General features: G+C 51.3%; 1 protein-coding gene across 1 annotated transcript in view; it reads right to left on the bottom strand.

Annotated features, from left to right (window-relative positions):
- ATF7IP2 (activating transcription factor 7 interacting protein 2) overlaps positions 1-13,449 on the bottom strand; it is a 92,045-nt gene that overhangs the window by 18,838 nt on the left and 59,758 nt on the right. Inside the window, exon 9 of the mRNA XM_075317911.1 lies at positions 13,350-13,410. Within this exon, the coding sequence (XP_075174026.1) occupies positions 13,350-13,410 (61 nt within the window). The remainder of the gene's footprint in view (positions 1-13,349; positions 13,411-13,449) is intronic.

Below are 13,449 nucleotides of genomic sequence, written 5' to 3'. Positions count from 1 at the left end.
GTCATCCTGTGTCCATTGTTCCCACACCACCTCATTTCCATATCACAGGACATGGCCATGGAGGTGTAACACCTTCACAGATGCTGGACATTGAGAACAAGAAGGGAGGGGGCACTGCCAGGGAGTGATGAGAGATTATGACTGGAGTCATAATTCATCTTCATATCCCGGGATTTGCCTCACACCTCCCCCCTTTTGAGGGCGCTAGTGGGCAGCACACTCCGGTGTTCCCCCGTGCGCCCGTCCGCGACCTCTCCTTGTCGGGACAGCCCGTCTGCGTTACCGTGGTCACGGCCCCTTTTGTGGCGAATGGTGAAGTTGTATTGCTGGAGCGCAAGGCTCCATCGCAACAATCGCCCATTCGTCCCAGAGACGGTGTGCAACCAGCTGAGGGGATTGTGGTCCGTCTCCACGATGAAGTGGCGCCCGTATAGATAGGGTTGCAGACGCTGCAGGGCCCACACTATGGCCAGGCACTCCTTCTCCATCGTGGAATAGGCAACTTCCCTTGGTAACAGCTTCCTGCTCAGGTACAAGACTGGGTGCTCTTGGCTCGCAGAGTCCACCTGGCTGAGCACCGCACCGAGGCCGAAGTCACTGGCGTCGGTCTGTACTACAAACGGCCGCGTGAAGTCGGCTGCCTGTAGCACGGGCGGGCTGGACAGGGCGTCCTTTAGGGCCCGGAAGGCTGTCTCGCAGTCCATTGTCCAATCGACTGCAGAGGGCAGCTTCTTCTTGGTGAGGTCCGTCAAGGGCTTTGCCAGGCTACTATAGCATGGAACAAACCTCCTATAGTACCCAGCGGTCCCCAAGAAGGACATCACCTGCTTCTTGGTCCTGGGGGTGGGCCAGGATGCGATGGCTTCCACTTTCTCAGGCTCGGGCTTCAGTGTTCTCCCACCTACCCGGTGACCGAGGTACTGGACCTCGCTCATGACCAGCTGACACTTTCCCGGCTTGATGGTCAAACCTGCCCGGTGGATCCGCCTGAGCACCTGTGCTAGATGCTCTAGGTGGTCCTCCCAGGTGGGACTGAAGACGGCAATGTCATCCAGGTACGCGGCCGCGTACCCTTCAAGTCCCTTGAGCAGGGTGTTGACCATCCGCTGGAAAGTGGCAGGGGCATTCCTCATCCCGAATGGCATCACCGTGGACTCGTACAGTCCAAATGGGGTAATAAAGGCAGAGCGTTCCCTGGCCTTGCGAGTCAGGGGGATCTGCCAATATCCCCGGCTCAGATCCATGATGGTCAGGTACTGAGCCCCGGCCAACTGATCGAGCAGGTCATCGATGCGTGGCATTGGGTACGCATCGGCGACCGTGACAGCATTGAGCCCCCTGTAGTCCACGCAGAACCGAGTGGTTCGGTCCTTCTTAGGGACGAGGACTACAGGCGAGGCCCAAGCGCTGTTGGATGCCTGGATCACCCCCAGCTTCAGCATCTCGTCAATCTCCTGGCGCATGTGTTGCTGCACCTCCAGGGAGACCCGATATGCTGAACGCCGGATCGGGGGATGATCCCCAGTGTCCACGTGATGGACAGCCAAGTCAGTCCTTCCGGGCTGGTTGGTAAACAACCCCCGGAAGGGGAGGAGGGTGGCCCACAGCTGGGACCGTTGGTCCTCCAAGAGCTGGTGGCCAACCTCCACATCCTCCATGGATCCGCCTGCCCTAACCTGGGCTAGCATATCCAAGAGGGTTTCCGCTTCTCCCTCCTCGGGCAGGTTGCACACGGGGAGCGCACATGCCTCCCGCTCATGATGTGCCTTCATCATGTTCACATGGAAGGGCTTCCGCCTTCCACGGGCAGGGTCCAGGGTGACCAGGTACGTTACAGGGTTGAGCTGCTGGTACACGAGGTATGGGCCTTCCCAGGCTGCCTGAAGCTTGTCCTGTGGTACGGGGACCAGTAGCCACACCTTTTGACCAACTTGGTAGGTCCTCTCACAAGCGTTCTGGTCGTACCAACGCTTCTGATCGGCCTGGGCTTGAGCCATATTGTCGTGTACCAGTTGCGTCAAGGCCTGCATTTTGTCCCGGAAGCGCATGACATACTCGATAACCGACACTCCAGGGGTGGCCAAATCCCCTTCCCAAGCCTCTTTCACCAGAGCCAGGGGGCCCCGCACACGTCGCCCGTACAGGAGCTCAAACGGTGAGAATCCTGTTGAGGCCTGTGGAACCTCCCGGTAAGCAAATAACAGGTGTGGGAGATACCGCTCCCAGTCACGCCCATGGGAGTCGACCAACATCTTAAGCATCTGCTTTAAGGTGCCATTGAACCGCTCGCACAGGCCATTAGTCTGTGGATGGTACGGGCTGGCCACCAGATGTCGCACCTGGACTTGCTTACAGAGGGCCTCCATCAGCTGGGACATGAATTGGGTCCCCCGGTCAGTGAGCATTTCCTGGGGAAAACCCACTCGGGAGAAAATCTCCAGCAATGCGGTGGCCACCTTGTCAGCCCGAATGGACGACAAGGCCACTGCTTCTGGGTACCGGGTGGCATAGTCCACTACCGTCAGTAGGAAGCGTTTCCCGGAGCTGCTGGGGATGGCCAGCGGGCCGACCAGATCCACAGCCACCCTCCTGAAAGGCTCATCGATGATTGGCAGAGATACTAGTGGGGCTTTGGGGTGTGGCCCCGCCTTCCCCACTCTCTGACAGGTTTCACACGAACGGCAGTAGGCAGCCACATCGGCCCCCATTTTTGGCCAGTAGAAATGCTGGTTTAACCTGGCCTTGGTCTTAGCGATCCCTAGGTGTCCGGCCATCGGAATCTCATGTGCGATCCGCAACAACTCCGTCCGGAACGGATAGGGTACCACCAACTGTCGGTCCCTGGGCCACGCCTCCGGTGAACCCTGCTGGACCGTGGCCCGGTACAGCCGTCCTTGGTCCCAGACCACTCGCTCCGGGTCCGAGTCCGAGGGAGGCTGTGCCGCCTGCTCCTTAAGAGCTTTCAGGCTGTCGTCAGCTTCTAACGCTGCCTGAAACCCCTGACTAGATGTGGCCAGAATCGACGAGACTGTCACATCTTCGGTCAGTACCCTGGGACCTGTGTCCTGGCCTCCACCTGACTCGGCTGCCACTTGGTCAGAAGGGGAAGAGCTATCGGACCTCCGGGAGGCCCCTTGGCTTCCAGCACTCCCACTGCGGGTGACAGCGGCCACAGCCGCTGCGACCGTGGGTCGTGCCTGCTCCTCCTCCGTTCCTGACCAAGTCGCCGGTTCAGGCAGACCTACCTGGCTTCCTGACACCCCGGTTGTGGGGGAACCATGCACCGAGATCTTACCTGGGAGCACTTCCGCTCCTGGACCGGCCCCAATCTCACCTGCCTGTTCCCCTCCTGCAGCAACAGAACCCCGCTGTGAAATCTCTGGGGACCCCACATTTGCTGTGGTAGCCCCCACCCCACACACTGGTCCTCCCCCTGCAGCACCCTGCTCTCTGCTTATCCCTGCAGAGGGCAACAGATCCCAGCTCGCAGGCTGATTACTTGTAGAGGCATTGTCACACCTTTCTCTGACCCCCTCCCCTGTCACAGCTGCAGCTGTGTGTGTGTCTATGGTGTCTATGCAAGCAGAAATATCAGAGTTCACTCCCTCCTCCCTTACATCATTCATAGATAACACATTAACATTGTCCGGAGGCATGTCAGTACTGGCTGAAGGTTCAGCCCTTGGTTGGGGCCCAAACTGGGAGGTTATCTGCCCGAAATCTGTCCCAAGTAGCACGTTTGCAGGGATCCGATCAGTTACCCCCACCTCCCTCACCCCTCGCCCTGCGCCCCAGTCCACATAAATGTCAGCAACAGGCAGCGCCGGGTCAGTGCCTCCAATCCCGGAGACAGCGAGGGTTTTTCCAGGGATCAAGTCTTGGGGGGACACCATCTCAGGCCGCACCAGAGTCACCTCCGAGGCGCTGTCTCGCAGTCCTATGGTCACAGACCGGCCGACGGTGACAGGTTGGAAGCTGTCCAGGGACCTACCACCACCCCCACCCACACAATACACCTTGGGCGGCCCTTGGGACGGGGACGGAGCCGGGGCCTTGGGACGCTGAGGGCACATGGCCTTGAAGTGTCCAGGTAAGTTGCACTGGTGGCACCGTCTTGGTTCTGCCACGGGCCTGGAGAGGGGAGTTGAGGGGGACACCCCCTGCAGTCTAGGGGCAGGTGGGGCAGTCGCAGAATTCATCTTACCCCCTCTCCAGGTGCTGCTGGTGGCCGCTCTCCTGGCCTCAGGGGCCCGGTTGTTGGTGTAGTCATCGGCAAGGGCAGCTGTAGCCGTGGACCCCTTTGGCTTCTGGTCTCGGATGAACTGGCGGAGATCCTCAGGGCAGTTCCACAAGAGTTGCTCCGTGATGAACAAGTCCAGGATCTCCGGTCCGGTGGAAAGCTGCAGGCCTTGGGTCCAGTGGTCGGCAGCTCGGGCAAGTGCCCGCCTGTGGTCAGCCCAGGAGTCCTTTGGTCCCTTCTGTAGGCTCCGGAACTTCTTGCGGTAGGACTCCGGGGTGAGGTTGTACTGTTGGATCAGGGCCCGCTTGATGGTGTCGTAGCCCTGATCTGCCTCAGCAGGCAAGTCCCCAAGGACATCCAGGGCCTTACCCCTTAAACGGGGGGTCAGGTATTTGGCCCACTGGTCCTTGTTCAGATGGTGCTGCAAGCAAGTCCGTTCAAAAGCAGTCAGGAAAGAGTCCAAGTCTCCATCCTTCTCCAGCACTGGGAAGTCCTCAACACGGACCTTTGGAAGTTTGGTGTTTTGAAGGTCACATGTGGCTGATGAGGGCCGGAGCTGAGCTAGCTGCAGCTGGTAGTCACGGTCTGCCTGTCGCTCTCGCTCTCGCTCTTCACGCGCTGCCTGCCGCTCTCGCTCCGCAGCCTCACGCTCTGCGTGCCGCTCCGCAGCCTCAGCGTCACGCGCTGCCTGCCGCTCTGCCCTGCGCTCTGCCAGGAGTTCCTTGTAGCCCTTCTGGTCTCCAGCCTGGAGAAGGGCCATAGCCATTTGAAGAAGGCTATCCGAGCCTCCCAGGCTCGGTGGAATGGCACGTGGTGATCTGCGGCACGCTGCAGAGCTAGGCGATTCACTGTCCCTTTCAGAGCGGAGGGCTGGCATCTGGCTCGTTGAGGAACCTTGGGTGAGCTCCTCCTCATCTTGTCCAGCAGTGCCAGGTTGCGCAATGTCCTCGGCAGAACGGTTTTCTGGCGTCGAGCTCCTGGAGGACTCGTGGGCAACCTCCTCATTGCTGTCCACAGCACCGTCCTCCCTCTCTTCGGCTCCTGCCTTAGCATTGGCCAGTTGCATAGCTCTGCTCCTGGTGCCATCAGCCATTCTTGCAGACTTTTGGTCACTGACACAGAACTGACACCTGATGCCTCCACACAACCTTACAGTATCTGCACTCTGACACTCTAGTGTTGAGCTAGTCTGAAGACCCCAGCAGCCACAGCTGCTGCAGGCAGTCTTTAGTGTCTGGGAGTATGGGTCTCACACTCACACACACTATTATCTCGATCCCACCGCTATGCCACCAATATGTCACAAACCACCGGGGGGGTCACTCAGAAATCCCCCGCGCTGGCTACCAGTACGTCACAATCGGGGGGTAACAAGTGGGGGTCACCCCTCCTTTATACCTCCCGACCGACAGACAGAGCACGTGACGCGCTCTCTAGCGCCCCTCTTATAGTCAGGCCAATTATGGAATTGCCCGACAATAAGCAAGGAGGCCGCTATACTACTTATGCCGATTATTGAAGGGTCCCCGGTGAGAGTAAGTTATATATATTCCCCCGACCTCCGCGGGCGGAATATATAAAATCTCCCCGAATCTCACTGGCCTCCCCACAATAATCCTTGGCACAATTCGCTGCCACCAACCGATTTACGGTAACTATTAGCCGAACACACAGACGTGGGATTCAAGATCGAGATAACAGAACAGCCCAAGATTAATTATATAATTTAATCAGCCTAAAGCACACTAGAACTACAATATATACAATAGGGAATCTACAGAATATACATATGTCAGAGTACAGTTACAGATAAAGCATGGTTTTCAAACAGGTATGCAATTCAATCAGTTACCTTGTGCGTCTGGCCACAGGGGGGCGCTGTAGACCAGGTTTCCAGGAACTCCCACAGATGTTTCCTACACGTGACCCCCAGCGAAAGAACCCTGGAAAATGGCCGAAGTAGGGTTATCAACCTGGGCACATCCAGGTCCCCTCCTACCTTAGTGACCTCACAGGGAAGCACTGCCACTCCCCCTGCATGGATCAGAATTATCCAGCAAAGGGGATATTGGCCATAACTTTGCCTGGGAGCGTCGTAGGCGGACGCCAATGCTCTCATTGTGACAGTTATGAATTTAGCTACAGAACGAGGGGACTCATGACCTGTCTGCCAGTTCCCCATTGGCTGATATCACGCCTGGGGCATTTCCCAATGTCCTGCTCCCATAAAAAGGGTGTGCCGGCATCGTCCGCATGCGGAGACACCATTTTTATGGTTGCCATATTTATCGGAAATATGGCTTGCGAGATATGAACCATTTTTTACTGGAGTCGTTCTGTCTAGCTAGTTCCATAGCCTTGCTAATGAGATACAACTCTTGTTACAGGGTGACGGCAGGGAGTCATCCTGTGTCCATTGTTCCCACACCACCTCATTTCCATATCACAGGACATGGCCATGGAGGTGTAACACCTTCACAGATGCTGGACATTGAGAACAAGAAGGGAGGGGGCACTGCCAGGGAGTGATGAGAGATTATGACTGGAGTCATAATTCATCTTCATATCCCGGGATTTGCCTCACAATATCTACAAAGACACCTGTGGATATTCCAACCGAAATCTAGAAAAATGTGTATTGCTTTTGTTATCAGCAATCATGTAAAACTTGTCGTTTAGAAATAAATCGAGGCGTGAATAGTAAATCATGGTTTACTGTAATGTCATCTGGGTCGTCAGGTAATTCTGGAAGTAAAAATGTAATAAAAAAATTATTCCCAGCATTAATGAGGTCCCAGAAGTCAGATTGAGGCAATCGCAAAGTCACGGCATCACTTTATAAGGGCAGTTTACAGCAAGATTTTGGCATCTGGTTGGCCATAGACTTCACTCGTCAAACGTAACACATCTATTTGTGCTCACCGTAAAATTAGCAGCCCTTCGTAAATAGATCCAGATACCACGCCATAGGTAATACCACGTCATTAGTGTATAAAATAAGTGATTCCAACTATTTAATTCCTTTTAAAAAGTTGATAAGGCAGTAAGTTGACACGTTTCGACTCTACATGAGTCTTCATCGTAACTCAATTTACTGCCTTATCCCTACGTCTGACTTTTTAAAAAGAATGAAAAAAAAGTCAGAATCATGGACTTTAAACACAGATATCAGCGTTTCACTTTTTCTTGGACTCGTAACATTATCTATGTTCATGATTGGTTGTATTTTTGGGCTTCTTCAAAAAGGTAAAAGTAAGTGTGCAGTGTTCAGTTTCCATCTACTTCTAAAATTTTGGATGCACATTATGGTAGATTTTAAGACAATGTACACACGTCATGGAATATCCAAGGGATCGTTGTAGATTATAAAATGAATTCGCACAAAAGTAAAGTCTAACGTACGTATTTATGCTCAAGATAATCAAAGTTATCTGGATAGGATGGCATAATGGAGAAATCACTATGTCATAAAACCCTCAAAACACCTGCAAACATTTTATGGGTTCAATAGCTGTATGAAAACTGTATCAAACTGCTAAAGGAGTCTCGGCTTTTGATAATTGCTGCTTGTTAAAAGCTGAGCACGACAGACCTCCAGCAATCAGCTGTGAGCAGTGGAGAATCCTGTTGGTACGTGTATATGCATCAGCCGCCAGCGACTGCTCCTGATCTCACATACCGTGTTTTTCCAAAAATAAGACACGGTCTTATATTTTTTTTTGCCCCCCAAAAAAGCACTAGGGCTTATTTTTGAAGGAGGTCTTATTCTTGGAGAAACACGGTTGGGGGTAGGTTTACCCCCCAAAAAAGCAGATCCCCCCACTTCCCAGGAGACTCATACTCACCAGAGCCAGACGTCTCCTATGATCTCCGGTCGGTGCTGCATGCCGTCCTACCCTGCTGCTAGCTGACACACACAGCAGATCCCAGACACACACTCACACTCACACAGCACATCACATCACTCACACAGCACATCACATCACACACACAGCACATCACATCACACACACAGCACATCACACACACAGCACATCACACACACAGCACATCACACACACAGCACATCACACACACAGCACATCACATCACACACACAGCACATCACATCACACACACAGCACATCACATCACACACACAGCACATCACAGCACATCACACAGCACATCACTCACACAGCACATCACATCACACACACAGCACATCACACACACAGCACATCACACACACAGCACATCACACACACAGCACATCACACACACAGCACATCACACACACAGCACATCACACACACAGCACATCACATCACACACACAGCACATCACACACACAGCACATCACAGCACATCACACACACAGCACATCACACACACAGCACATCACATCACATCACACAGCACATCACATCACACACACAGCACATCACACACACAGCACATCACACACACAGCACATCACACACACAGCACATCACACACACAGCACATCACACACACAGCACATCACACACACAGCACATCACATCACACACACAGCACATCACATCACACACACAGCACATCACACACACAGCACATCACACACACATCACACACACATCACACACACAGCACATCACACACACAGCACATCACATCACACACACAGCACATCACACACACAGCACATCACAGCACATCACACACACAGCACATCACACACACAGCACATCACATCACATCACACAGCACATCACATCACACACACAGCACATCACACACACAGCACATCACACACACAGCACATCACACACACAGCACATCACACACACAGCACATCACACACACAGCACATCACACACACAGCACATCACACACACAGCACATCACATCACACAGCACATCACATCACACAGCACATCACATCACACACACAGCACATCACACACACAGCACATCACACACACAGCACATCACACACACAGCACATCACACACACAGCACATCACACACACAGCACATCACACACACATCACACACACAGCACATCACACACACAGCACATCACATCACACACACAGCACATCACATCACACACACAGCACATCACACACACAGCACATCACACACACAGCACATCACACACACAGCACATCACATCACACACACAGCACATCACAGCACATCACACAGCACATCACTCACACAGCACATCACATCACACACACAGCACATCACACACACAGCACATCACACACACACAGCACATCACACACACAGCACATCACATCACACACACAGCACATCACATCACACACACAGCACATCACATCACAGCACATCACACACACAGCACATCACATCACACACACAGCACATCACATCACACAGCACAGCACAGCACATCACACACACAGCACATCACACAGCACATCACAGCACATCACACAGCACATCACATCACTCACACAGCACATCACACACACAGCACATCACACACACAGCACAGCACATCACACACACAGCACATCACACACACAGCACATCACATCACACACACAGCACAGCACATCACACAGCACAGCACATCACACACACAGCACAGCACATCACATCACTCACAGCACAGCACATCACATCACACAGCACAGCACATCACACAGCACAGCACATCACACAGCACAGCACATCACATCACACACACAGCACATCACATCACACACAGCACATCACATCACACACACAGCACATCACATCACACACAGCACATCACATCACACACACAGCACATCACACACACAGCACATCACACACACAGCACATCACATCACACACACAGCACATCACATCACACACACAGCACATCACATCACATCACACACACAGCACATCACACACAGCACATCACACACACACAGCACATCACACACACACAGCACATCACACACACACACAGCAGATCACACACACACACAGCAGATCACACACACACACAGCAGATCACACACACACAGCAGACCACACACACACAGCAGACCACACACACACAGCAGACCACACACACACAGCAGACCACACACACACAGCAGACCACACACACACAGCAGACCACACACACACAGCAGACCACACACACACAGCAGACCACACACACACAGCAGATCACACACACACAGCAGATCACACACACACAGCAGATCACACACACACAGCAGACCACACACACACAGCAGACCACACACACACAGCAGACCACACACACACAGCAGACCACACACACACAGCAGACCACACACACACAGCAGACCACACACACACAGCAGACCACACACACACAGCAGACCACACACACACAGCAGACCACACACACACAGCAGACCACACACACACAGCAGACCACACACACACAGCAGACCACACACACACAGCAGACCACACACACACAGCAGACCACACACACACAGCAGACCACACACACAGCAGACCACACACACAGCAGACCACACACACAGCAGACCACACACACAGCAGACCACACACACAGCAGACCACACACACAGCAGACCACACACACAGCAGACCACACACACAGCAGACCACACACACAGCAGACCACACACACAGCAGACCACACACACAGCAGACCACACACACAGCAGACCACACACACAGCAGACCACACACACAGCAGACCACACACACAGCAGACCACACACACAGCAGACCACACACACAGCAGACCACACACACAGCAGACCACACACACAGCAGACCACACACACAGCAGACCACACACACAGCAGACCACACACACAGCAGATCACACACACAGCAGACTGCAGGCACACACAGCCGATCACAGATACATACAGCCAATCACAGGCACACACACACAGGAGATCGCAGATATACACAGCAGATCACACACAGCAGATCGCAGGCACACACAGCCGATCACAGATACACACATCCTATCACAGGCCACACACAGCCGATCACAAATACACACATCCTATCACAGGCACATACAGCCGATCAGATACACACCTCCTATCACAGGCACACACAGCCGATCACAGATACACACATCCGATCGCAGGCACACACAGCAGATCACAGATACACACATCCTATCAGAGGCACACACAGCCGATCACAGATACACACATCCGATCACAGACACAAACAGCCGATCGCAGAAAAACACAGCCGATCGCAGACACACACACACATCACATCCAGCACTTACGGCAGCAGGGAATGAGAGCAAGTCACATGTCCGGCCGCAGGTCCTGTTCGTCGCGCTGCACCGCACTGCCTCTCAGGATTCTCCCGGCGAGAAGAGATCGGTGTCGCTGGATGAGGTGAGTGTGTATGTGATCCGATGTGTGTGCGATCCGATGTTTGTGTGTGTGTGTGTGTGTGTGTGTGTGTGTGATTTGATGTTTGCGCGTGATCCGAAGTTTGTGTGTGCGATCTGATTATGTGTGTGATCTGACTGTGTGCGATCCGATGTTTGTGTGTGAGATCTGGTGTGTGTGTGTGATCTGATTTTGTGTGTGTGTGTGAGCTGATGTGTGCGGGTGTGTGATCACTGCAGGTCCTGCTGCTCGGCGTCTGGTGAGTGTGATTGCCGGGTGCCGCTGTGTATAATGAAGTGTCCTGCAGTATCTAACTTTTTTAGCTGCACGGACACTTCATTATTGATCCGGGACTAGGGCTTATTTTTGGGGGAGGGCTTATATTTAAGCCTTTCTCTGAAAATGCTGAAAATCCCTGCTAGGGCTTATTTTTGGGGGAGGTCTTATTTTTGGAAAAACACGGTAGGTGTGCATTCTCAGCTTGGCATGTATGGTCAAAAAAGAAAGTGAAAAAAGTGGCGACTTACCACCTAAAAACGTATCGGACATGTATTTCGATCTCCATAATAGAGGAAAATGAAGAGACCTGTATACACATTAGAAATCAAGCTGTTTGACTGGCATTCATCTAACATGGATGGCCACCATTGATATTAGTGGGTTGGGTCGGCTTTAATCTGTATGAGGGCTTTAAGAGACTGTCTCTAATCACTCTCCAATCTTGCCTAGAAAGGAATCCCCTGAAAAGAGGACCCTCCCTACTATAGGTTTTGCTAACTAGACAACCCCATTAACCCCTTCACGCCACAGTCGGTTTTCACCTTCCTAACCAGGCCAAACTTAAATTCTGACCAGCGTCAATTTATGTGGTAATAACTCTGAAACACTTCAACATATGCCAGTCAATTTGAGACTGTTTTTTCGTGACACATTGTACTTTATGATAGTAGTAAATATACATTGACATGATTTCAGGGGTTTTTTTTTTATAGCTACTAAAAATGTAACCAAAAATGTTGAAAAAAATTGCAGGTTTTGAATCTTTACTTGCCATAATATATACATATACAGTATATATGTGTATATATATATATATATATATATATATATATATATATATATGTGTATGTATATATATATATATATATATATATATATATATGTGTGTGTGTATGTATGTATGTATGTATGTATGTATGTATGTGTGTGTGTATGTATGTATGTATGCATGCATGCATGCATGCATGCATGCATGCATATATATATATATATATATATATATATATATATATATATATATATATATATATATATATATATATATATATATATATATATATATATATATATATATATATATATATATATATATTATACATACATACACACACATGCATACATGCATACATACATATACACACACACATATACATACATATATACATACATATACACACACCCACACCCTCTCTTAGTATTCTACATGCGGTGATGGCTATTTATAATGGCATTTAGGGGGTTAACCAGTCAGGGGTGGTGAGGCACCAGCCCTGGCTGTGACACAAGGAGCCCGGCTATCATTTAGGCAGAGCTCCTGGCGGTGAACATAGGGGGGTGATCACCGTGCCATAGCTGTACACCAGTTTGCGGGAACCCCTTCCCTATCACACAATGTAGTTACATCATATGTCCTGAAAGACTTAATACACGCAGATTTCGGATACTTTCACTGTCCCGATATATTCAAACAATTCATCATTTCATGGTACCTTTATCACTTTTTTGCCCCTCATCATCCGTCAGATCAATTACTGTCTTGACTGGCTTATCCTGTTGATGCAATAAAGCATATTATTAGAATTATTAAGG

Source organism: Anomaloglossus baeobatrachus, chromosome 7 (assembly GCF_048569485.1).
Source record: "Anomaloglossus baeobatrachus isolate aAnoBae1 chromosome 7, aAnoBae1.hap1, whole genome shotgun sequence".
In the NCBI taxonomy this organism is placed as follows: domain Eukaryota; kingdom Metazoa; phylum Chordata; class Amphibia; order Anura; family Aromobatidae; genus Anomaloglossus; species Anomaloglossus baeobatrachus.
The sequence above is the reverse complement of the archived record's forward strand: the minus strand, read 5'-3'. Positions and strand labels throughout refer to the sequence as shown.